We start from the raw sequence: 27388 nt of genomic DNA on the forward strand, positions 1-27388 counted from the left end.
CAACACAGATGACAGAAGTCCAGGGTAGAATGGAAAGAGAAAATGAAAAGAAGCATTCTGTGTGAGCATGAGATACTTGCCATACTTTGATATAGTGCTTATTATGTACCAATTTGAATCAGGTAACACTGTCAATTTAAATGAAATATGAGGCAATATTCACAGTCAGATTTGTATATGATATTAAGATTATTATCTTAATTGATTTTTTTTCAAAATTTTGGAATTACTAAAAGAAGCATAAACCTGCAGCCCATTTTTCATTTTTAGGATCAGTAGAGCCCTTTAGAATTCTTTGCTTTAAGACACAGAAATGAATGAAACAGCTTCTGTAGTAGGTATTTTTAGTAAATACTGTTGTTCCTGTTTTATGTCTCTGTGCACATATACAAATACATGTGGCTTATAATTTTTTCATTTTTATATCATTTCTGATAGTCACTACTTAGAGAATATATTGCAACCTGAACTTTTTCCACTGAGATTCAGTGTGTTTAAGCAGTTAAATCTAATATTATATAAAGATTTAAGAACAACAAAATCTTACTTTGGATTTAATTATGTATGGAAGGCATTTATCAGATAAGAATAATTTTTTTCTAATTGTTTTAGCTTCAAGAAAAATTGACTAAAGAAGATAAGGAAAAGAGAAAATTAAAGCTTAAGTTGGAACTCCACGAGAAAGCAGCAGAGGCTGAAATCGCTGAAAGGACAGCAGGTAGGAGATGAGTGTTCATGTTAAGCTGGAAGGTGATTGTAGGATGTGAGCTGGTGGATACTAGCTCATTGCCTTGTTTGCCAAAGGAGGAGAAGCTTTTTTTCCCTTTTGGCTGCTTAGAAAATAGGTGGCTTTAACATCCTGGTACTGGTATTAGTGAGGGCTTTACCTGTATTCACACTGATTTGGGCATTAAATGCATTGTTAACACCATGTCAATCCAATCACAAAAAGGTTGTTTGTTTTGTTGGAAGGGCCTGAACAAACAAGGGGAAATAATGACTACCAGTGCCTCTACCTTTCAACCAGCAGTTCAAATACCACTTATTGTTTTAGCTCTTGGAGAGGAAATACTTCTCCTTTGTATTAAGATAGCTCTATATTCATTACCAATGGTGACCGACATTCGAATAAAAAAAAAACGTTTTATGCAGTTAATAAGTTAACATCTGATGATGTAGATGATGACAGATAATGTTTTCCCTGAGATTAAAGTGAAAGGTTGCCACATTTTAATGTTGTACATGACTGCCTTACATTTTGGACTATCTTACTAATACACATGTCTTTGAATGGAGAAAATTTTCAAACATATTTATACGTCAGAGATACGCTCATTGGACTCTGAAGTCTGTGGTCTCCAGCTGGGTATCATTGTAGCTTTTTTTTTCTAGCACTATTTTCCTGTGTTAAGAAAAGTGAAAATTTTTTAAAATGATAGATAAGCATTTATACATATTTTAGAGATTACTTGTTCAACAATTTTATACTTCATGAAATTATTTAATGATTAATTTCAAGTTATAATTATGTTTTACAAACAACTTAACTTGGTTACATATATAAAAGAATTAGGGGATTTTAGGTTAGAGAGATGATTAATACAGTTTATTTTCAAAATATTATATGGTTGGTAATTCTAAATAAATACTCCTGTGATAATGTAATTAAGATGAACACAAATAAATGATCTAATTGAATTCTGGATGGCAACTTTTCTATTAATGACAAATGACCATAAACTTTTTGTTTCTTTTTGATAGGGAAATATAACAATATATTTTAAAGAAAATTAATAAAACATTAAAATGAATAATACAAGTAGAAGTTTAGAACAATTGGGAAGTTTCCTGAATTTTTATAAAAATTATATATTGCTAGGAAAGTACTGTAAGATTTATTTTGAAATATATGCATAATTAACTTTGTGTATGTACTACAGAAATAGTTGAATATTTGTGGGGGCTATTCTGACATAGTAATGATTTAATGTAACTAAGTAGCCTATCTCTTGAAGAGACTTATTAAGCAATAATATTTACCATTTAATTTTGAATAATACAGTTCAGTATGTAGTTCAAATATTTATGTAGTTATGTATTTAAGAATTCTTGATTGACACTTAGAGTAATATATACAAAAGTGGAAGGAGTTTAATTGTTCTTATTAGTCATGTATTTCCCATTCATAACAGAATATTGTTTTACTATATACAAGGTGTTTTAAATGTCTTATTTCCACCTAACTGATGAAAATAGCTGGGTTATATAGTTTCCCTGAAACATAGCACTGGACTCGAGATTAAAAAAGAAACAGGGGCCGGGCGGTGGTGGCGCACGCCTTTAATCCCAGCACTCGGGAGGCAGAGGCAGGCGGATCTCTGTGAGTTCGAGGCCAGCCTGTTCTACAGAGCGAGATCCAGGAAAGGCGCAAAGCTACACAGAGAAACCCTGTCTCGAAAAACCAAAAAAAAAAAAACAGGGAAAACCTTTCACTGATTTGAAACTCTAAAAATTTCTATCCCTGGTTCATTCTTGAAATTTTCATCATTTCTAAATAGATACGAAGTTTTAATAAGCTCATATTCCACCTCTTATGTATGAAGTGCATTCCAAAGCAAAACACTAGGAAGTAAAAGCAATTACATCAGCAGAGTAATAGAAAGAGAAGCAGTGCAGGACTCTGATTGCATGTTAGTGATGCTTCGTATCTTGTAACACAGAAGAACCAATAATCCATGGAAGTCTAGATGTTTGTTTTTATTACTGTACTTCACATTTTTATTCAAAATGTCTATTTGTAAAGTATAAGATGAATATACATGTATCTATTATAATGTTTGTAAGCAAACTATTAATGTTTATAAAACAGCTTCCACAAAAAAAGTAAATACTAGATGAACACCAAACTAAATGCTGGAAATAGAAATATGATGCAAAAATATTTGTAGGTTTAAAATTTGTTAATATGTGGCAAATTATCCTCCTACTAGATATTTTCTTTGAGTATATAAAATACAAAAATTTGTAAGAATGTTTTTTGTGTTAGTTCTGATTATAAGAATATTAACAAATCTAATGATGGAATTGTTAAATAAATTTTGATACACATTCATGTTGTGAGATGTGACACAATAATTATGATTTTTTCTGAGTAATATTTGATATGTAAAAATCTTTTGTATCTCAAAATTAAGAAAAAGTAGTAAGAAAATTGCATTTATAATATTATTGTGTTAAAAGAAGCAATATTTATGCACATGTATTGAATGAAAGACAAATTTGTTGGTCTTTTGCCGAAGCTGAGCTGAGATTTCCCAGGACCCTAGTAAAAAGTCAGATGTGGGTCATGTGCCTGGAGTTCTAGTGCCAGGGAGGTGAAGAGAGGAAGGTCCCTGGAACTCGCTGGTCGGACAGTCTTGGCATCCACTAAGCTTCAGGTCCAGAGAGTGACCCTGTCTTTAAAAACTTCGGACCTAGAGCAATAATGGAAAACACTTGACAGAGCTTCTGGCCTTTACCTCCCCACACCTCCGTTAATGATTTACTGTGACTATACTTTAAGGGAAGTACACTGAAAATTATGGTAGAAAATTTGGAGACAAGGGATTAGATTTAAGAAAAATTGCTAATGACGTGTATATATTCCATAGCGTTTTACTAAATTGTGAATCCAAAGTAAGAGAAATGAAGTAGAAAAAGTTTGGGTTTGTGTTACTATGGCAAACTTTCATGTATGTTGTTATTTAGCTTTCTTTGTTTTGCTGTTCATTTCTTACAAAACGTGGATATTATCACTCTATGTGTTCTTATGAGCATTTGAAGCTCAGTTAAGCCTACCTTTCAGGAGTGTCATTTCCCTCATAGTCATTGATACTTTCCTAGAGCCTAACTAACAATGCAAGCTTCATTACAAATCCAGGAACTGTATCTTGAGTCTTCATTATGAACTAGATACTGACTGTATGTCAGAAAAAAAGATAAAGATTTGAACCGTTAAGCATTTCTTTTTGGCTTGCAAACACTTTTCAATCTCAGTACTTCATATGCATATTGGTTGTAGTTAAGTGTTCAGACTTTGTTTTCATACTTTTCCCCAATGTTTTCTCCTATGTGTAATGATAGTCTAACTCAGCACTGGTTAAAACCTGGTGTAGGTGGCTTTTATTTTTAGGCTAATGCTTATGAAGTGTTTAACTCATAGAAGGTCTCAATAAATGTCATCACATTGTTTTCTGGAGCTGTTCATCAAGTGGACAACATTAAAATGCTTATAACAGATGAGTAGAGGCATAAGTACTTGCTGCCCAATCTAATAACAGGTAGTGGCTCTGTGTTTCTTTATACCTAGTCTGTTTTACAAAGAGTTTATTTGTATTTATTTTAAATATTATTTATTATTTAATTTGACTACCATAGCTTTTCATTTCCCCTGATTTTAAGACTTAAACTTTTAAAACCTCAGAAAGTTTGTTAATATCTGTAAGAAATTGGGTTTGGCCCCCACCACCAGCTGCAACACTCAGGAGCACAAACCGTGCCTTGCCTGGGCAGCACAATAGAGCCAGTTCTGTCTACAGAGGTGTGAGTGAGGCAGCCCTGAAGTTGTAGGTATGGGAGAGTCACTTCTTACTCCAGTGCTCATCTGTCCTGCAGCTGTGTGGGTGGGTGAGAGATGTCCTCACCCCACACCCCCCGCTCCCATCAATGCCCCAGGCAGGTGGAAGGCAGTACATGAGGTCCTAAGAGCTGGAGAGCTGTCACTGCCCCTCATCAGATGTAGTACTCAGGAGAGTGGCCTCTACACCTCGCCTGGTCAACACAGTAGAGCTGGCCCTGAAGGTGTAGATGTAGGAGAGCCGACCTTTAGGGCATGAAAGCAGGAGAACTGGCCCCGCCCCTTGCTTCACTGCAAGGGGTGAACTAGCCAGGGCAATGCTGGAGAGCTCGCCCTGCTGGTGGAGACAGGCGAGAGCTGGCAGGCTGACCAGCCCTGCAACTACCCAGGCCCAGAACCAGGATTCTGGTATTGGCCCACGCCAACATCGACTGTATCTGTGATCTGCTGGAGCATGGAGGGGGTTGGTCGGTCCTGTGGACCCAGAGCTGCAGGGTCTCCACAACACTGGGAAGCAACAGGATGTCCAGGAAGGGTCCCAGTGAGGGTCTAGCATCGATGGTATAGCAGGGACCAGGAGCCTCAAACCAGACCAATGATTCTTTGGGATGAGTGCCTGCATATAAAAATGTATGGATAAAAGGGTTTATTACGGAACTCACTATATCACACTACTGCTTCCATGATGACATTTTTCCTGCCTTCCTTTTTTTCCCTTAAATTTTATTTTATTAGTGGTGTGGGTGGGTGGGTGTGACTGAGAGCCATGATGTGAAAGACACAAATAATAAATAAAAAGAAAACTGAAAAGAAAAAAAAGAAAGAAAGAAACTAGGTTTGGTGGTACAGACTCGTAATCATAGCATTTGGGAGGATCCCAGTTCAAAATTAGCCTGAGTTATATAAATACTCACCTCAGGGGAAAAAACATGACCTCCACAAGAAAATAAAATAAAGGAGAAATGTATAGTCATGAGGTTACTTAGCTTTAGAGAAACCACCCCATAAGTTTAAGAAATGTTTGTTTCATTGTTCCTATTGAGGACTTCTTATTCATTTTGACTTATTTAAATTACACACATGTATAATATTATTTGAAAACATCATTGATGTGTATTTTAGAGGAAAAATAGCTGAAATAGCAAATATTTACATTTTAAAAGTATCTCTTTTCAACTAGAAAAAAAAAGTAGCTAAACTCCAAACATTTTAAAGATTGTTTTAATTCAGTTGAGGATAATAGTAAGATGTAATATTCTGTTCCCCGATTGCATCAACTAATTTCTTTTATGTTAATGATGTGTTATTAACTTTTAAAAAATATGTTGTTCAATTTAATCTTTTCTCTATTCTAAAATTTCTATGGCATTTCCTGGTGCTTATTGTCTCTTTTGTAGTATTATTATTATTATAATACAGATACTGTAAAAATTTTATATAACAATATTTTTCAGTACTATTTTACAATGTTTAAAATATCAGTATTTCTTCAAAAGCCTTATTTTTTATTTCTTAGAAGCTTACATTAGAGCCTCTGCTTTATGTGTTAGTTATTTTTCTTTCTTGAATGTCATCCATTAAAGATTAGCTGTGGAAGGTTGAAGCATGGAGAGATTATGAATGACAGAACAACTCCTGTAGAATAATAATCAGTTTTTGGTATTTAATGCTGTTTGACTTTTGCAGACACATTTCTTATTAACCTTTGGTACAAAGAGAAATCCAGGTTCCTGATATCTCATGGAGAAGATGAATTTGAGATCCTCTTCCAATTAAACTGAAATAAAGACAATATTGGATTTTAGCCAAATGATCTCCTTAGTTTTTTAAGTCTCATGTTTATAAATCTATCATCTATCTATCTATCTATCTATCTATCTATCTATCTATCTATCTATATCATCTGTCTTACTATATTTTAACATATAATTTAATGGTTATATATCTCACCTAGCTTACTCATATTTGACAATGCAATGCAGTCACAGTGCCTTTTCTCTTTAGATACAGATTCTTGTCTGAACAGCTCATTTAAATTATTTCACATATACAGATAGTTCATTTTTACTACAGTAGGGAATGTAAATTTGCTTTTCTGGAGAGCCTAGAAGTTTTGTTGTGATTTTTAAGAGGATGAAAACATAGTCCTTGAATCTTACAACCCCAGTTTTTCTGTTTGGTGACAATATATATGCTTAAAATGTAGCTTTTATATCCACAGATGTGAAGACTCCCAACTGGGTAATGTGGAAAAATAAAAGTTGTGCCACAGAAAATAATGACCTTTTTCTCTGGAACTCACATAAAGGTGGGAAGAGAAAGCCAACTCCACAAAAGATTTTTTTTAACCTCCACACACACACACCCTGTGACACAAACAACTTTGCATACATATAAACATAATGGGCACACACAATAATAAATATTTTTTTAATTCATAAAATGTTGAAAACTCGAATCCACTCTTTGAAAATTGTAATAGTGTTCTGCAAAAGCAGTTCTGGATGTGATGCCAGCATTGTGATGCCACCAAGAGAAGCATCAGGCAGCCTGGAATGGGGTTTGCTTGCTTGTTTCTGTCCTGAGGCAATCACTACTTTAAAGTTTTTGACAAACAGTTTATGCTAAGGGAGGTAAATTATATATGTAAAACACATCTTATACCCATGGTTAGGAATGTTCATGTGGTCATTTCAATGAAACAGTTGTCACATTTGCAAGGACACCATTTGACATGATTGTGTCCCCCAAAAGTTGTTGACCCTCATGTAAAACTGCAACAGTAGATATTCAGAGAATTGGAGACTTGTTTATAAAGGCCTAGCTTTTACAAGATGTTTTCTACATAATATGTGTTTGGATTTGGGTATGCTGATTGTCTTCAGTGGAGCATTACTGTGAGAAATTCTGCTGATTTCTCTCTCTTTAGCCAAGCCTGTTATATTTAAATAGCCACCACACAGATGTTACAAACAGATACTTCTCTCTGAGAAATATCAATCTTTCAAATTATGTTGCTTACAGAATAATGATCCAGTATTTAAACTAGAATATTTTTCAATACACTGTCTCTTTCCTACTATGTTTTAAAAGTGGTTTGAAAACTGTAGAATATGGGTTTGTCAATAGACTTGGGTTCTGCTAAGAAAATATGTACTCTGCTTTGACTCAATAAACTCATACTTAGTATGGTTCAGCTTCTTCATATTTACTCTTGCCCATATTAGAAAACAATTAGCTTACTAAACAAATTTGAGTATTTGGTAGTGGTGGGGTGAGGGTGATCCTCTCTGAATCTTCCTCATTTGAGTAAGAATTATAGGGTATTTGATAACCATGTTTAAAAATGGAGATATCCAAATATTATTGTAAACACCCAATGATTTGTTTTACCTACAATATAAGTATTTTACTTGGTTGGCTTACATAGTAGCTAATAATATTTGTTAATGTAATTTAACTGCTGTGAACCTTTACTGAACAAATATTGAAATTTATTCAAGTCAAAGAAAGAATCTCTAATGACTTTTGTTAAAGCTTCTATTTAATAGTTAAGGAGAAAAGTTTGTATGACATACGAGATGCAATTAACAGTAGATTTTACATTTAATAAAAAGAAAGAAGCATGCGTATTTGCTTTATTCATTCCATCATAATTTGCATTAGAGCTGTGGGTGTTTAATGAGCAAATTCCAACTAAAATGCTATATTGATTTTCTAGTGAACTTTGTAATAGTCATCTACCTTGGAAAAGCTCAGTGTTTACAATTAAGTTTTCTTTACTAAAAATATTTGAGAGTTGCATATTGATCCTTAAAAGTACAGAATTCTAGAAAGAATTGGATGATGTATAAACTCCCAAATTCACATATAACCTAAAAGGTATTTTGAAATGACCATTCAGTAATGCCTTAATTTTGACTATGTTTATTATTCATATTACCAGATTTAATATTTTAAAAATTCTGTTTGTATGAGTGTTTTGTCTCTATTTATTTCTGTGCACTCTTTGTGTGCTTGACCCCTCAGAGGCCAGAAGAGAGCATCAGATTCCCTGGAACTTGAACCAGCTGATGTGGATGCTGAGAACCAAACCTTGGTCCTCTGAAAAAACAGAAAATGCTCTTAACAGATGAGCCATCTCTCTATCCCATAACCAGATTTTGAATGTGGCATGTATGTGTGTTTGGAGCATTTTAAATTTAGCATTCAAATAGCTACATGTTAATCTTCAAATACACATCTAGATACTTGGATTTTAAATAGTCTTATAAAATTAGACCTAGTTTTGTTAGTCATACAAGACCAAATAAGCATTTTGAGCTTTAATCATAGAGATGAATAGACAATCATTTTATCAGGTACCATATTATGTAATATGAAGTGCAGCATGCAGTATATGAACTGTCTGTATTGTTGGCTCATACAGGGGAACATGAATTCAAGTCCACCTTGAGCTACATAGAAATATCTTGTCTAGATAAATAACCTAGATTTTGTAACAAATCTGGTCACACTTTATTTGTGTTAAAAGGAAATTTTCAGCAGGAAATCTTTTGGCATTTAAAGTGTAATCTGTATTTTATATTTTATGCTAAAAGTATTCCACAGTATTTAGGATGATATGATATTTGTGTGCAAATTTGTAATTTCAGCACTACTTTACATCCTGTCTGGCTTACATATTACAAGTAGTGTATAATAGAAAAATTAGAATGACATGGTACTTTGTATGAGCTGTCTCATCATGGTATACTGCTTGCAGTGATCTACAAATAAGTTTTCTTTTTGCCTCTATTTCTTATTTTGCCTGACACTATAAAATATTGAAAAGGAAGAATTTTGAATTATTTTTATAAATTGTCAAAATTAAAATCACACTTAAATTTTTAGATTTGCTTATTTTATGTGTATGAATGTTTTTGCCTGCACAAATATATGTGCACAATATGCATTCCTGGCACCCACAGAGGTCAGAAAGTAGACATGGATCCCCTGGAAATGGAGTTTTGAATGATTGTAAGCTACTATATGGGTGTTTGGAACCAAACCCAGGTCCTCTGCAAGAGCAACAAGCACTCTTAACTCCTAAGCTGACTTTTCCACTCCCAAATCAAATTTTAATTGCTTTGGAACTAAGTCATATTATGGGTATGTCTGTTAAGTGTTTTGACAGTAGTGGAATTAAAGTATTATTTGTTTAGGATGCTTTTTACTTTTATTTATTTGATCAAGAACCTTTTGTCTAATTTAAAAACAATCATAAGTGATTGTATTACTGTCTTTTGATATACTTGCACTATGACTAAAATAGTTTCAGATGTTTACAAAAACAGTGTTGCTGAACTTTAGGAAAGTGATGATAAACAAAATATCTTGTCATATACTACGCTGCTTCTATACCATATAAGACAAGTGTTTCGTTTTTCTAAGCTATTGAAGGTTATGGTTATGGGAAGACAGTTGTTTAGTATTAGAAGGGAAAGTAAATATTTTTGGGTACTGCCTCCTGAATAGACTTTTCTGTCAGAATTGCAAATGACTTGATTCATGGTAGCAGAATAATATAGATAAGGCCAGTTACACAGCAGGAGGAAATGGGGGAGCTTAGGCGATGTGAGAATGCCTTCTAACACAGTGGTTCTCAACCTTCCTAATGCTGGGACCCTTTAATATAGTTATTCATGTTGTAGTGACCCCCCAACCATAAAATTATTTTTGTTTCCACTTCATAACTATTTTTTCTACTGTTATGAATTGTAATGTAAATATCTGATATGCAGGATAGCTGATATGCGACCCCTGTAAAAGGGTTGTTCAGTGCCAAAGAGGTTGCAACCCACAGGTTGAGAACTGCTGCTAACACATGTTAATTAGTGTGATGTGTTCTGTAGACAGTGCTTTGGCTTTTTCACATGGATTTTTACATACTGTTTTCACTTTTTTTCAGACAAAATATTTCTCATTTCTGTCATAACATTTCCTTGATACATAGGGAAGTAACGATAGCTAATTTAATATCTAAATTTTAAGATTATCTGTCATCCTCTAGATTTTTATTTCTAGTATATCTGTTTAAAGGTGTGTGTGTGTGTGTTATACCAAATGTTTTCAGGTGTCCTCAGGGCCAGAAAAAGTGCATCAACTCCCTGGAGCTGGAGTAATGGCAGCTCTGAGCTGCCCAACGTGAATGCTGAGAATCTGTGGTGACTAATCTTGATTGTCAACTTGACTATATCTAGAATCAACTAAAACCCATGCAACTGTGGGTACTCGTGAGGGATTTTTCTTTGTTGGATCATTTGAGATGTGAAGATCCACCTTAAATCTGGGCCACACCTTCTGGTGAGAGCATATATAATATACCAGCAAGGAATACCTGCAGCTGAGGCATTCCTTGCTAGTATTAAGGCCTACTTCTGTGGAATTCCAACTTAGACTGAAGACCAACTGAGACACCCAGTCCTGTGTACTGAAGAAGTGTCAGATATTAGAACTTTCCATTGGGAGACAACCATTATTGGACTAATTGGACCATACCCTGTAATACATTCTAATAAATCACACACACACACACACACACACACACACACACACACACACACACACACACACACGCAGTGACACTCTGTAAGTTCTGTTCCTCTAAAGAACACTAAGTAGATTATTGTACCAGAAGTGTTTCTACAGCAACGGAAGTATAAGAATGAATTTTTAAAGTATCTATCTGGAACAGGCTTTTGATTTGTAGATACCTACAATTATTGAAGCCTCTCCTAGAATCATGGAGAGCACTAAAAAACCCATGATGTGAACTATTTAATGAACTATTTAATGAACTTATCAAGACAAATGCATTTGATTATCCTGATTCACCTATTGTGAGAAGGAATGAATTTAGTGACCTTATACATAAAACTTTTGACAATTTGTGGAAAAATAAGGAAAATAATGATGCTGGCAAGTTACAGACTCTGGATAAATTGACAAAGGAAAAGAATGATTGATCTCAGTGATAAAATTAACCAACTTCTAGCATCTCCGGATATAGTAACAAAGGAGAAGAATGAAGTCAGTGATGGAATTGAAGGACTCCAGAGATATCTGATATGCGACCCCTGTAAAAGGGTTGTTCAGTGCCAAAGAGGAGCATAGGCAGTCTAAAGTCCTCTAAGTGTGCCCTGGAAGAGAATCCTTTCTCTAGCAGCCATAGACCTTAAGCTGCCGAAACTGAAACTGAAACCCCCTTCAGAAGATTGTCTGAATTACAATGAAAATTCAACTTCTAGCCTCAGAAAGTGGTGGAGGTTAAAGTAAAGGCCATAATTGGTAAGAAAAAATGGGATCCTGTACTTTGGGATGGAGATGTGTGGGAGGACTCTCCTGAGGCTGAGACTTTGAGCCCTCAGATTCTGGTGCATTTACATCACCTGACAAAGATATCTCTCCACCCTTAGCAGAGAAAGTACTCCCCCACCTCCTGAAGTATTACACTTTCTGCCTTTGCCTGAGGAAATTAATCTTTCATTGTCTGTAGAACGAGCAGTGACTTTCTCTGAAGAAAATGCCAGGCAGGATAATCCTGATATCCCTCAGGGCTTAGCAGTAGTTGCCTCTACACCCATAACCAGAATTAAGACTTAGAGGGCCAGTAGAAAGTGTAGTCCATGAGGAGGTGTGACACACCACCAAAAAGCTTCTGAGTTTGCTAATTCATTCAATCAATTTTGAGGGATATGTGTGGGAATGGATTTTAAAGATGTGGAATAATTGTAAAAGGAACATAGAACTGGATCAGGAGTGAAGATACTAGGTTTAGTGCGGAAGTATGCACAATTGAAAAATGTTGTTAAAACATTATTTGCTTGGTTGTCTGAAGCATTTGTCAAAAGATGACCTACTGAAAAGAAGCTGGAGATGACAGGTATCCCTTTTTTGGTGTTGATGAAGGGATTTTAAAGCTCTGGGAAAGTAGAATGCTAGAGTGGGTATACCGTGCAAAATCTAGTTTTCCACAATGGGAATGCCCAGACAACAGGCCCTTCACTTATCCTGTAACATGAGAAGTGGTGAGCGGAGCACCAGCACATGTGTAGGGCGTCGCCATTGTTCTTTTCTTTCACCAGACCTCAGGCTTCTAGATAATGCTGCTCAGTTGGAGGAATTAAGTGCAGTGGATCTAAATGAGCCCAGAGTAGCAGGTACCAAGTAGCTACACTGAATAACCAAAGACACGATGAACATGGTTATTGTAATGGGCAGCACAGGCAAAGTGGTTTCTATGGTGGGATACTGGCTAATCATTCATTGTGTTTCAAGGAATGAAATAAATAAGCCTATTGCATTTTTGTTTGATCTGTGTAAGCAGAAAAATTCTCAAATAAATGAAGCTACATTGGATCATGGTAGGAGGGTATCTCCGTCTTTGATCGATTTCCAGACTTGAGATAGTTTGCAGACCCAGAACCCCTTGATTGAAGGGACTGCCAGGACTGCCAAGGAAGGCTCTTGATAAAATACCAGAAAGATTTACTGTTATCTTTTCTCCTATCCTTTCCCAGAGTGACTTACTTTTATAATGGTAATTGTACACTGGGGAAAGAAAGCAGACTTTCCTGAATCTGCTGGATACAGGTTCTGAATTGCCACTAATTCTGAGTAGCGCTAAGAAGCATTAGGATCCTCCACTTAGAGCAGGGGATTATGGAGATCAGGTGAATAATGGAGTTTCGACATTATGTGTGACTCACAGTAGGTCCTGTGGGTCCCAGAACTCATCCTGTGATTCTCCAGCAGCACCACCACCACCCAGTTCCAGAATAAATAATTGGAATAGATACACTTAGAAGTTGGCAGAATTCCCACATTGGTTCCCTGATCTGGAGAGTGAAGGCTGTTATGGTTGGAAATGCCAAGAGGAAGCCAGTGGAAAATAGTGAACCAAAACTATCATTACATCCCTGGAGGAATGGGAGGGGGTTCGGACCACATCTCTCTTTAACTCTCCTATCAGGACTGCAAAGAAAATAGATGGATCACGTAGAATGACAGTTTTCTATTGAAAACTCAATCAAGTGTTGAATCCAATTGCAGCTACTGTACAAGACGTGTCTTACCTGAACAAATTAACATATCTGGTACATGGTATGCAGCTATTGATCTAGCAAATGATTTTTTCTCTCAGTATCTGCCCATAAAGACTATCAGAAGTAATTTGCTTTTAGTTGGCAAGTCCAGCAGTATACTTTTACAGTTGTACCTCAAGGGTATAGTAACTCTCCAGCCCTGTGCATTACCTAGTTTGCAGGGTTCTTCATCTTTCATCTCTTTGACATAATATCATACTCATTCATTATACTGAGGACATTATGGCGATTGGACCAAGTGAGCAGGACACAGCAACTACATTGACCTTGCTGGTACATATGTGCATGGGAAGTAAATCCATCCAAAATTCAAAGGCCTTTGAACTCATTCAAATTTCTAGGAGTCCAAGGCTGTGGGCTATATAGAGATATTCTTTTTAAGGGAAAGGGTAAGTTATTGCACTTGGCCCCTCCCACCACCAAGAAAGAAGCACGTTTATTGTTCATATTTGTATTCTGGAAACAGATCATTCCTCACTTGGGTACATTAATCCAACCCATATACTAAATGACTCAGAAAGCTTATAGTTTTGTGTAGGGCCTAGAATAGGAAAAGGCTCTTCAACAGGTCAAGGCTGCTATGAAGACTGCTTTACTACTTGGAGCATATGATCCAACAGACTCAATGGTACTTGGGATGCCAGTGGCAGATTGGGATGCTATTTGGAACCTTAGGCCCTTATATGTGAATCACAGAAGAGACTTGGGATTTTGGAGTGATGACATAACCATCATCTGCAGACAACTTTTCTCCCTTTGAGAGACAACTCATGTCCTGCTATTGGGCCTTAATGGAAAATGAATGCTTGGCAATGGCCTACCAACTTACCATGCAACCTGAACTTCCCATCATGATGTGGGTATTATCCGATCCATCATCCATAACCTAGGATATGAACAGCAGCAATCCATTATCTAATGGAAGTGGCACACATTGCCTCATGGGCTGTGTCCTGATTGGTTAACTGACAAAGAGATGACTAGAGCCTGTTTTACTGTTATGTAGGCACCACCCAGAAATGGACGGCTACAGCATTACAACCCCTTTCTGGAACAATCCAGAAAGACACTGGTAAAGGGAAATCTTCACAGTGGACAGAAGTTTGGACAGTACACATGCTTGTACATTTTGTTTAGAAGGAGAAATGTCCAGATGTTCAATTCACTGACTGATGGGCTATAGTCAGTGGATTGACTGGATTGTCAGGCACTTGGAAAGAGTGTGATTGTGGAAAATCGGTGAGAAAGATATCTGGTAAAGGATGTGGATAGATCTTTCCAAATGGGCAAAGGATATGAAGATACTTGTGCCCCAGTGTAATATTCATTGAAAGGTGACTTCATCTGAGGAGGAGTTCAGTCATCAAGTAGATAAAATGACCTGTTTGGTGAACCGTCAGCCTTTTTACCTAGCCATCCCTCTCATTACTCTATTGGCCCATGAATACAGTGGCCATGGTTGCAGAGGCTGAGGGAATACCTGGGCTTGACAACGTGGACTTCCACTCACTGATGCTGGCCAGGCTACAGTTGCTGCTGAGTGCCAGCTCTGCCTATAGCAGAGACCAGCACTGAGCCACTGATATGACACTATTCCCTGAGGTGACTAGCCAGAGACCTGGTGACAGAGTTACTATATTGGGCCCTTTCCTTCATAGACTGGACAGTGCTTTGTTCTTACTGGAGTAAATACTTATTCTGGTTATGGATTTGTCATTCCTGCATGTAATTTTCTAAAATACATATTGTGTTTGCAGTTGTACATGGGAGAGTTATGTCATGTTAGGTATAATTATAAACTGATTATTGTTTTCATTTGGAAAATCAGAATGACATAGGGGATATCATTGGGTGTCATGTTGATAAACGGTGGACTTGTGATGGCTAATTTTGGTTATCAAGTTGACTGTATCTGGGTTCAACTAAAACCCAAGCAGCTGACCACACCTGTGAGGGATTGTTTTGATTGTATCATTTGAAGTGGGAAGACCCAACCTATAAGTCTAGACCATTTGAGATCAGAAGACCTATCCTAAATCGGAGCTCCATCTTTTGCCACACCTTTTGGTGGCAGCTTGTCTAAAAGGACACGGAAGAAGGAAGCTCTTTGCTTTGTGTGCTTCCCCTCACTCTTGCTGGCAAGTTCATCTATCCTGTTGCTGAGACATTCTCTGCTCATATTAGAGCCTACTTCTTTTGGATTTTAACTTATACTGGAGACCAGCTAAGACATCCCAGCCTTGAGGACTGAACAACTATTGGATGCTTGGAATTTCCATCAGGAGATGTTTTTGAATGTATTAAATCTGCTTTCACTGAAAACCCCATCCATGTCCAAGCTTTTGCTTTCAGCCACAAAACTATGTAATGGAACTCGGGAATATTTTGCTGTAGTCACTCTAAGACTTACCATTTCTGTTGCTTTTCCTTCATTTTTAATATTTTCCACTTTTTATCATTCTTCCATCTGTTTGAAGATTTTCTTTCCCACTTCCTTTTGGTTGCATTTACTGGCTGTAGATCCGTCCCTTCAAATGAGGACGTCTTTTTATTTCAGCTTCCTTAGTGGGGGTCATGTTTAGGCAGCCACATTCGTGAGATTTTAGGAGGTATAGCTTTGGGCATTACCAGGAGATACAGTCTCACAGCAAACTCCCTGTCCCTCTGTCTCTTGCAGTCTTTCCGTCCCTCCCTCACAGTGTTCCCTGAGCTTAGGTGCAGGAATTGTTTGTAGTTGTGTCAGTTAAGACTGGGATCCACAACTTTACATTTTGATTGGCTGTAGGTTTCTACATTGGTCATTGTCTGTTACAGAGAAGTTTTTTTGTTTGTTTGTTTTTTTGTTGAGGCGTGAGGACTGTACTGATCTCTGGGTGTAAGGACAAGTGTTTGAAATGTAGTTACGAGTTATGCAGGTTTAGTACTGTGGCAGTTGTTTCTCTTTACCACCACTTTTAATTTAAGTACACCAAGAGCTGTCTTGAACAGCTCTATTAATTTATAACAACTGTGGCATGAGCCTACTATTTTATAAATTAAAGGATATTTTATATATTTTTAAGTTTATGTTATGCTTTGACTTTAAATAAAATGTAGGGCAACTATCTAGGTATTTAAGGCCATATTGTTTAACATTTTGTAAGATTTTAAGGTATTTGCAAGGTCTTAAAATTACACTTAAGAAAAGTCAGTTTCAGATAATACCCAAGTTCTCATTAGAATAAGAGATGCCAATCGAAATGCAATCTGCTTCAAAGGTGCTTCCTGTTCTGTGTGAATGTATAGTGTTATTCACCATCACACTCACTGAACTGCTGTCCTGTTGTGCATGTGCATAAATGGGAGAATTCCTTTAGTTTGGAACTTTCTATTTCATTTCTGTTTTTCTGCCTCCCATAGTTAATTCAATTGCCAGGTGGCAATTCTTTCTGAATGTGTCCTTTCCTGTTTGTATTGATGGACATTTGGGTGATTTTTAAGTTTTGTTGTTACAGAGGATACCACAGTCAGTATTTTTATCTTTTTTTTGCACTTGTATATATGAATGTCTTTATATAATATACCAGAGATTTTCTACATTACAGTAGGAATATACTTGATTTTAATAATGTTATTACCCGGGTGGTGGTAGCGCACGCCTTTAATCCCAGCACTCAGGAGGCAGAGCCAGGTAGATCTCTGTGAGTTCGAGGCCAGCCTGGGCTACAGAGCGAGATCCAGGACAGGCACCAAAACTACACAGAGAAACCCTGTCTCAAAAAACCAAAATAATAATAATAATAATAATAATAATAATAATAATAATAGTGTTATTAACTTGTTCTTCATATGCTATACATATACATGTATAATTATAGTATTTAGAGTCTCATTTTCTTAACACTCACTGTTTTTAAAGTTAAGCCATTTAACTTTCTCCTTTTACACATACCAAATATCTTCATGTTGTAGTAGTTATTAAAAATGCTTCCTCAAGTCATTAATTATTAGTTTAATTAGATAAATACCTTTTAATGTAGTAGAATTAGTTTTTGCTTTTACTTGTGTGTTTCTCCTTTATTTTCATTGATTGTGGGTTCTCTCGTTTGTAGCTTTGGTTGAAGAAGTATATTTTGCACAGCGAGAACGCGATGAAGCTATTATGTGCAGACTGCAGTCAGCTCTTGAGGAGAGAGATGAAGCAGTTGCACGTGTGAAGCATATGGAAATGTCACTAAAACTGTGCGTATACACTTAAAATTGTGTGGGATAGAAATATTATACAGTGTATGGATGTATGTGGTAGTTACGTAGTCACATGTGTTACTGCTCCTTGTTATTACATCAAGACAATTCATATCCCTAGGATAGTTTCCTAAAATTCAGGCATGCTTGACCAGGATGTTAATCAAATCTTTAGGAAGAAAACTGGAATCCATGCTGTTAGTATGGTTACTTCTTTCGAGTTCTTTTGCCAGTATCTGTTGTCATACCCAACTTTCCCATGTGACTCTTCTCATCACCTCCCCTTAATATCAAGTTTTGTATTTGTTTGTTTGCACCATGGTTAGGTATGGGAGCTCATCTCTGTGTCTCCCTCTCAGCACTGGAGCCCCTTCTGGATGGAACCTGTGCAGGCCCTGTGCATGCTGCCATAGTCTCTATGAGATCATATGTGTGTCAGTCCTGTCGTGTCTGGACATCATTAGCAGAATTTCAAATGTTATTGATACAATAATTGAGTCTAAGTAGCTGCATTTTTGGTAACTCAGTTGATTCTATGTGGTAAATAAGACCATATTTAGAAATTCTAGAAATACTATTCAAATTTTTACATGTGAACCTAATTTCTTATTATTTTAAGGATACTTATTAGTTTATTGTGTTGGGGTGGGGAGGGTAGTTGAAGGTGTGAAGTAGGTATGGGTTTGTGTATGCTACCACAGCAGTGTGGTGGTCAGAAGACAATTTTTAGGAATTGATTATCCCCTTCCATTACTTAGGTCCTAGGGATCAGACATTTTCTTCATGGCTGTGATAGTCTTTGGATCTTAAATGTCTCCTCCCTAACACCTATATGTTAAAGGATTGGTTTCCATCCTGTGGCAGTATTGGGAGGTGATTAAACCTTCCAGAGCTATGATTATTAGAAAGTTAGGTCACAGCCGGGTGGTGGTGGCGCACGCCTTTAATCCCAGCACTCGGGAGGCAGAGCCAGGCGGATCTCTGTGAGTTCGAGGCCAGCCTGGGCTAACAAGTGAGTTCCAGGAAAAGGCGCAAAGGTACACAGAGAAACCCTGTCTCGAAAAACCAAAAAAAAAAAAAAAAAAAAAAAAAAAGAAAGTTAGGTCACTAGGGATATGCGACCAAGGGGAATATTAGGACCCCAATTCCTTCCCCTCTCTGTCTTGGCTTCTTTGTTACCTTAAGGTCAGCAGTTCCCACCTCAGCATGCTCCTGGCCTCATCTGAGCTCAACAGCAGTAGAGCCATATGACCTTGATCTAAAACCTCTGAAATTAGGGCTAAAGTAAACATTAGGCTCCTTTAAATTGATTGTCTCAGGCATTTAGTCACTTTGTCAGAAAGCTGAATAACAGCCTCAATGACATTCTTTATTCTTTTGGCTGCTAGTGGATATCTCAAGTAGTATATAGCTTGGCTATTGTGAATAACTCCACACTAATCAAAGGAATGTAGTTGTCTTTGACATATTGATTGTACTTTCTTTGTATATATACTCAAAAGTAGATAGTTGGTTCATATAATAGTTTTTTTAGATTCTTTACTATTGTCCTCTATAATTTATATATTGATTTATGTTCCTACCAGTAGTATATGAGCTCACATTTTTCTGCATTCTCATTTAGAATTTTTTTTTTCATTTTTGATTGGGATGAGATATCATTGAGGCGTTCATTTGTATTCTTTACTAGAAATGTTTAGCTATTTTTTGTATACTCAGTCACCACCTTAACCAGTAAGAAAACCAACCTTATTCCAAACATTGCATCTTTGTTTTTCTGTTTAAATATAAACCTAGTTATCTACAAAGATAGGTTCTTTGTGGTATATTGGTTTATCTATAAAATTAATTTTATAAAAGACATGTTATTGCTGCATACAGGTTTATTTGAGAGGAAGTGTAGTATAGAAAGTAAGAGTCCTGGATCCAGCAATGTGTCCTCAAAGCTTAGATTTGTTGCTTCCTCGCTATTTACCTACAGTATGATCAAATTACACAGGGTCTCTGGGACTCAGTAACTGATCCATCAAATAGATAAAATAAGGCCTACATAATATAAGTTATTACTTATTACAGAATTACAGTTCGCAATGGCAGAGGATAAATATTCTTATTCCAAAAGGGAGGATCAGGAGAATGGCAAGAGTAGACTGGAATAAAGCAAGACTTGACTTATACCCAGCAGGACAAATGTTAGATTCTGAAGCTCTGTGTTAGGCACCTGGGGCATATGGTCTCATGATATGAATTCCAGTGGGCTTGAGTTGATCCATCTTTATGGTGTTTTAGCTACTTTACTCATTGCTGTGAAGGAAATGCTTGAGAAAAGCAACTTAAAGACAGAAGGCTTTATTTGACATACAGTTTGACAGGATACAGTCTATTGTGATGGCAGAAGTGTGGTGGTAAGAGCTTAAGGCAGCCAACCAGTAGAGAAAGATAAATGCTGATACTCACCTTGGTTTCCCTTTTTCTTCATCCAGAGACCTCATGCTCACTAGCAGGGCACCTTTAGGCTGGTTCATATTACCTCAGTTAAGCCTGTCTAGAGAATCTCTCGTAGCTTTCATAAAAGCTAGTCTTCCAGGTGATGCTAGATTCTGTTAGGTCTACACTCAGTGTTAACAATAACAGTAATCCTGCAGTTAGCAACATATGTGGCCTCTCTGTTGTGCTGTCTCCATTCAGTGCCTACAGTTTTCTTTTGTAGATTTCCAATGTTCCTGTAATCTCCAACATTTTTGGGTTCTCTGTTGTAACTGACTTTGTACTCACAGGTTTTCACATGAGCTCCATAGAGGCTTATTGTAAAGAGTGTACCGAAGTTCCACATGTGTTAGCTTCCCAAGCTCTCTCATAAAACTTGATCCACACCTCTAGGCTGCACGACTCTTCCTAAGAGATGTGACTAAAGAAACAATTCCACCCATCTAGCTTAGTGAACTAATCAGTTTCATGGTGTTGATTGTAAGCATAAGCATAAAAGACATAGGTGGCTCAAAGGCAGCTCCATAGCTAAGCAGCCCACCCCAGCGTGGGTGATGACTTCCGAAAGCTATACCTCTAGAGCTGTCTGTACAACTTGCTTGTAATTCAGCTTGTCTGAGAATCTGTTCTCCCTAACAGCCATTACTGCTTTTAAAGCCTTAAGGAGTGGATCTGTAAATCCTGTAAGTCTCATTGACTTCACAAGTCTTTTGTGCCTCCCTCCACGAGGGGATATTTCAGTTCTGAGGAAATAGCTGCACAATATTCAAGGACCCCATAACTCATGCATTCTGGATGTCTGAAAAACCAGCATCATGTGCAAGACACCAAGTTCTGTTGCCAGCCCACTTGGACCTCTGCCTGATACGGCACTGAACTAGGAACAAAAGTTACACAGACCCAGGCATGGGGGTGTAGGTCTTTAATCCCAGAATTCCAGGGGCAAAGGCAGGTGGATCTTGGTGAATTTGTGGACAGCCTGGTTTATATAGTGAGTTATAGGCTAGCCAAGACTGCTTAATGAGACCGAAGTTTTCTGGGAAGCTCAGTTTAAGCAGAGTACCGTGAGGCTCCATTTTTGGATGCCATCTTTTTGTATTATTTCATATTATTATTATTCCAGTGGAAAGTGCAGAGCATTTCTGATGGTGCTAATCTATTTAATAACATTGCCCACTTTGTCTTGATCTACTTTGTTTGTATCTGTAAATGCTCCCACCCACCCCTTTTCCTGGGAGCTCCTTTTCTAGCCAAATTGTGTTTTTCAACTCCTTTGCCTTTTGCTCATGATTCTTACAATAAACCTAGCTAAAAGTATACAGCAAGGACTATGCTATAGGCTGGATGTTATGCTATCTTGATGTTTTCTTTACCAAATAATTAGTCCCATATTTTTAAATTCATCTTTGCTCAGATTCTCAGGACCTGCTTAGACATAATTCTTTGCCCAATGGTAACACAAATGGCATATAGTTCAGTTGCCAGTAGAGTCCTCTTCTAGCCTGAAAGCTCACAAGCTAAGATTTTACTGCACGCATTTCTCTAAGTGATGTGGTTTTTATATTTCTATCCAAATCACCCATTAAATGATACTTACAGAATTCTTGAGTCACTGTAGTTTGTATCTTCAAACTCTTGCATACTCCTCCCACAAAGTAGTTCCAAAGCCTAGGAACCTCATGCTAAGTTCATCACAATGACAAACCTACTTCTCTGCACCAGACTTTCACTGACCTTCGTGTCTTTGACTGCAATACCTGATAGAGTCATCTTCAGAAAATAAGAGTTTGTTTTGGCCCACAGTTGAGTAGGTTTCAGTATTTGATGATAAAGGGAAGGCATGCTGGAGTGGCCCAGTCCATGACATAGGAGCATTTGACAGGGGCAGTCCCTTTGCCGCAGACCAGACTTCACAAAGTATAAGGAACAGGGGCTAGACTATAGCCTGTCAAATTCTGTTCCTAATGCCCTACTTGAGCTGGTAGGCCACCTCCTACAGGTTCCACAGCCACTGCAAACCATCGGGGGAACCAACACTCAAGACATGAGCCTATGGGAAACATTTTCATTTCAAACCATGACAGTATGTGGGCCATTCTTAGTTTTTCAGAAGGCATAAGTAATGTGTGTTCCTTTTTGTTGTTGTTCTTCTCTATATTGGTACTCACTTACTCCATTACCACTGAATGCAAAGCCTGTTACTTCACCAGGGTTTTCTTTGTACTTCTATTGAGCATAACTTGTCATATGCATGTGGGGTATTTTGTGGACTAGATTGTGTTGTCCCATTTATGTGTGTGTGTGTCTACCTCTTTGCCAGTGTTATATAGTCTTAATTTCTGAATCTTTTATGCTGTAAAATCATATATTACTCCTCCCACTTTTTATTATAGAATCATGTAGTTATTCTAGTACCTTTACCTCCCTAAATATATTTTAAAATCAATTTGTTTATACCTATAGAATGTTTTACTGGACTCAAATGTTTTTATTTATATTTTTTGGATCAAAAACTCTTTATCATTTGAGGTCATTGTTCTGCTTCTTACTGTTGCACTAACTTTCATAAAAGACAGAGATAATATTGATGGATCAAGGGATAACTCAAGAATTGTGACATTTCATGCATGGGCTTTTCACTTAGATTGCAAAGTTGTCAGTCAGAATTTGCATGGTATAGGAAATCAATTGAAACTTGAGCCCGTGAACATTTACTTCAGCAAAATTCTTAACTAATTATCATAACTATGTTAAGTTAGACTGCAGTAGGCATTATTATGAGTTTATAAATGGCTAAGATTTTTTTTTGTCTACTTACAAGCCCTATATTAGTAAGATATAGTTTATTGTTTACTGGCTATATTTTATACAATATCATCTATTACTTTAAATCTTTAATATAACCAGAAAGTTTTGTTATTTTATACATTCTTCTTGTAAACTTTACCATCCTAAGATAATTTTTTTTGTAAAACTGAAGACCTTATATATTTTATGTAGTTTTATGTTATTTCTTTTGAAAAGATAGAAAGTCTAATTTTGCTGTGACAATAAATGATATCGTGCATGGTTTACTTGTTGAAGGCCTAAATATAATTTTCTGAAAATAATTTTGTTCATTTCTTACTTCATCTTTAGCAAGACAATTAATGATCCAGTTCAGAAAACTATGTTAGATATACTGACTTCCATCTTTTAATGTATTAACATTAAAAATCTTGTCTCACTTTTTAATACTCTATTTCAGGAAGAGACAATGATTATGTTATACATCAAACCTGTCACCTATTTCTGTAAAGAAACTTTTATTAAAACCCAGCCACACCCATTGCCTGTTGTCTATGTTTTAGCACTACAAAGGCAAGGTTGAGGAGGTAAGACAGAGACTAGAAGCTAATCCAAATATATTTAGTGTCTGCCTCCTAATTGAAAAAAATTTACTGACTCATGTTCTATTTAATTTAATTGAGATATTATGGCATTAACATTTGATATCTGTGATAAATACATCCACAAGACTTTGTACGCAAAAGAGAAATAGGAACAGCAGTCTTTTATAAGTTTACATTATGCATGCATGATCATATACAGATTTTTAGATCTGATGCTTTTCTCAGATTAATTATGCATAATAATAATAATGATAATGAACAATATTGAGAACAAAAAGCAAAGTGATTGGCTTTGTTCACTTCTACTTGGCATGTTAGATCTATCACATAAGGCTCACTAAAAACAGTCCAAGTTTATTTACTAGGAAATTAAAATCATTACATATTACTTTAGGACTGATCACACAATTCTTTAAAGTCTGAGAAATAAGTTCACATGCCTTATAATTATTTAGTATTTGATAAGAAGTCAATTTTAACTTAAAAATTGTCCATTACTAGCTGCGGATTTTATTACTAGACTAAATTCAGTTATCTCAACTGTTTCTAAAATGTGAAGCTGCTCATTTAAAACATTTGAACTCTTTATCTTCCTCTCCTTAAAGTAACAATTTTTCATATTGCCATACCCCAAAACAACTTATAAGTATTACATAGAAATCCCACATATGCTATGTTCTGTTGATTATCTCAGATATACAAATTGGGTAACATTCCTGTATTATTATTTTTATTTGGTGGGAACTAAAACAGCAAGCTTATTACTATAAGTATCAAAATCTTTTATAGATTACCGGAAGTCTAACAATCTAAATGTTTGATTGTCACCTGTCCTTTCACATTTTAATTTTGTATTTAATAATTATGAAAATTTTAAATATTCACACTGATTTTTCTGGAAACGACAGTGATCAGCTTTTAGTTTGACTTCACCTACAAAAGTTTAATACTAAGATATTTTGCCACATGTGATTCCATTTAAAATTTTATTTGGCTAACCAGTAAGTGAAGATAAATGCTACCAACATTCAAGTACTTTCACTGTGACCATAGTGCAAGAATTCTCGTTTTCTGCTACGCCTTTGAAATGAGTACAAAACAAGTGGCTACTTTTTTTGCCTAACAAGCTTTTATTAAGTAGTATGTCTGAAAATGTAATTGAATTTGGAGAAACTCTATAAAAGACAAGAATATTTGCTCTCCTGGAGATATGAATGGAAGCAGCAGCAGCTTGAGAGCCGCTGTTGTATGTAATTAGGGTCACTAGATCTTACTGTTGAGTCATAGTATGCCAGTGTGTACAGACATAGAGTTTTCTGCTCGTGTGTTTTTCTGTTAAATCGCCATGTTTAAAAACAGCTAATTTTTCCATGATTGTAATGAGATTTACCCAAGTGTGACATTTGGAACAATTTTGTGGAGTATTTATCAATTGTCTCTATTATTTTTTAGTATCATCCTTTTTGCAGTAAATATTAAATCCCTAAAGTGCAAATATGGAGAGGGCCTCTGAAGATGTGAAATTTATTTGTAAACGTTTTAGTACAATTTAAAAATAATTGTCATTTACTAATATCCATCTCAATTTGTTCTCTAATTTACTTAATTTAATCATTGCCTAAATTCTGTTTTTTTAAGATATATCACTTAGAATGTCTTTTCCGTTAGTACATTTACTCAGTTCATCCATATTAACAAGCATTTCAGTAAACATGATAATTCTTATTTGAAAATGCATTTATGGAGAGGAAAAAATGTCTTTCTCTTTCAACTGAATGATTCCATAAAATATGAGAACAGAAAAATAAACACTCATCTAAAGTATGGTCCAATTTTGGTCAGCTTTTATATTTGGTGTGTTTGTATAACAGGTGCAGAAATAGATTTTCAGATTTAATTTAGTGTAATTATTTGTCATTGCTTTTGAGGAATCATAGTTAAACTTCGTAATAAAAAATGCTTACTTTGTTTTTACTTGTGACAGTGTCCAAAAAAAGAAAGGAAATAGTTTCTGTTCAGAATTGAAAGAACAGGAATAAATATCATGATGAGAAAGAGTGCTTCTATCACTGGGGAACTTTCTTCATCTAAACACATATGAACAATTGATCCTTGTAGTCATATATAGCAGTAAACATTAATAACTTAACAGTCTGAAGTCAGAGCAGAAGATAGAGAGCATTATTGGAAGACGGAGTCGAGCAGGTGCCACTTTAATATGTTCAGTGTCATGGTTGACTCTAAAGACTAGTCGAATGAAATTACTTGAGGTTCTAAAGATTTAAAAAGCGAACTCATTTTGCTGCACTAAGGAAATGCTACTGATCAGGCTTTCTGTGTCCCTTTTTTCTAGGCTAGAAAATATTAACCCTGAAGAAAATGACATGGTAAGCCATTCTCTGAGGAGATTTCTTGATGTCAGTCTTATATCTTAGAGGCTTAAGTTCAATTGAGTGGGTTTCAAGAACTAAGATGTGGGAAAAAGAAGAATTGACACACTAATAATGTACATCTTTGCTGCAATATGAAAATTCAATAACTTCACTCAGTCAATTTACAATTCACATGTGCCTATTAATTAAAACCCTATATTAAATAAAATATATTAAAACCTCATGTCTGACTAACATATAATGGTGTTGGTAGACATTACAGGAATTACTGAGCAGAATAAACAATGCAGACACTGGGATAGCTATTCAGAAGAATGGAGCTATAATTGTGGATAGAATCTACAAGACCAAGGAGTGTAAAAAGAGAATAACCACAGAAGAAATGAATGCAGTGATAGAAGAGCGGGATGCGGCTTTGTCTCAGGTAACTGCTTGTACCCAGAAAGCATACAGGTGCCATTTCCCTCTGTTTTAAATCCTGAAACCATGAATTTTGCTCAGATAGTCTTTATTTCCCTCTTAGAGTCTGATGTTATCATATAAAGAAATGTGTTTCCTTGTGACACTTCTCTCTCTCTCTCTCTCTCTCTCTCTCTCTCTCTCTCTCTCTCCCTCCCTCTCCATTGTTCTTATCTGCTAATTCACACTAGTTTATAGTATATAATCAAGACCATATTTCAATATATTAAAATGTTTGAATTTCTGCACCACTTTTATGAATATGCATCCTATAATTTAGTGAATAATTTCTTAGTAAAGCAATGTTTTATAAAATGTTAACCTGCAATAAAATATACTTGCATTAATTAATCACTTTTATATTACATTTCTTATTTGCATTGCAGTTTTTTAAGTGCTAAGACTTTTGTTTGTTTTTTGGGTTTTTTGTTATTGTTGTTGTTTTTAATCTTTATTCCCAGAGCCTATGTTGACACATTTTGGGTCAAAAATTAGCATGTTATTTGATGAACATACTTACACCTTCTTGCTTTAATTCAACTCTGATTTTTTCCTTGAGAATACTGGGTCTGTCACAATCCTCTTAAGGAGTTTCAAGTTCTCCTCCACCACAGTTACACCACTGGGCCTGCATGCTGATTCCTCCTCAGTGTGTTTTGGTCTTTGTCCTTC

At 36.1% G+C, this 27388-nt stretch overlaps 1 protein-coding gene across 5 annotated transcripts in view; it reads left to right on the forward strand.

The window, feature by feature from the left end:
• Positions 1-27388, forward strand: part of Mipol1 (mirror-image polydactyly 1) — a 297757-nt gene that overhangs the window by 86413 nt on the left and 183956 nt on the right. For all 5 annotated transcript variants that reach the window (XM_052738577.1, XM_052738576.1, XM_052738573.1 and 2 more), the window contains exons 4-7: positions 613-718; positions 17853-17982; positions 26218-26251; positions 26511-26681. In XM_052738577.1, coding sequence (XP_052594537.1) covers positions 613-718; positions 17853-17982; positions 26218-26251; positions 26511-26681 — 441 coding nt within the window. The remainder of the gene's footprint in view (positions 1-612; positions 719-17852; positions 17983-26217; positions 26252-26510; positions 26682-27388) is intronic.

Source organism: Peromyscus californicus, unplaced genomic scaffold (genome assembly GCF_007827085.1).
Source record: "Peromyscus californicus insignis strain IS unplaced genomic scaffold, ASM782708v3 Scaffold_15__1_contigs__length_86483966, whole genome shotgun sequence".
In the NCBI taxonomy this organism is placed as follows: Eukaryota; Metazoa; Chordata; class Mammalia; order Rodentia; family Cricetidae; genus Peromyscus; species Peromyscus californicus.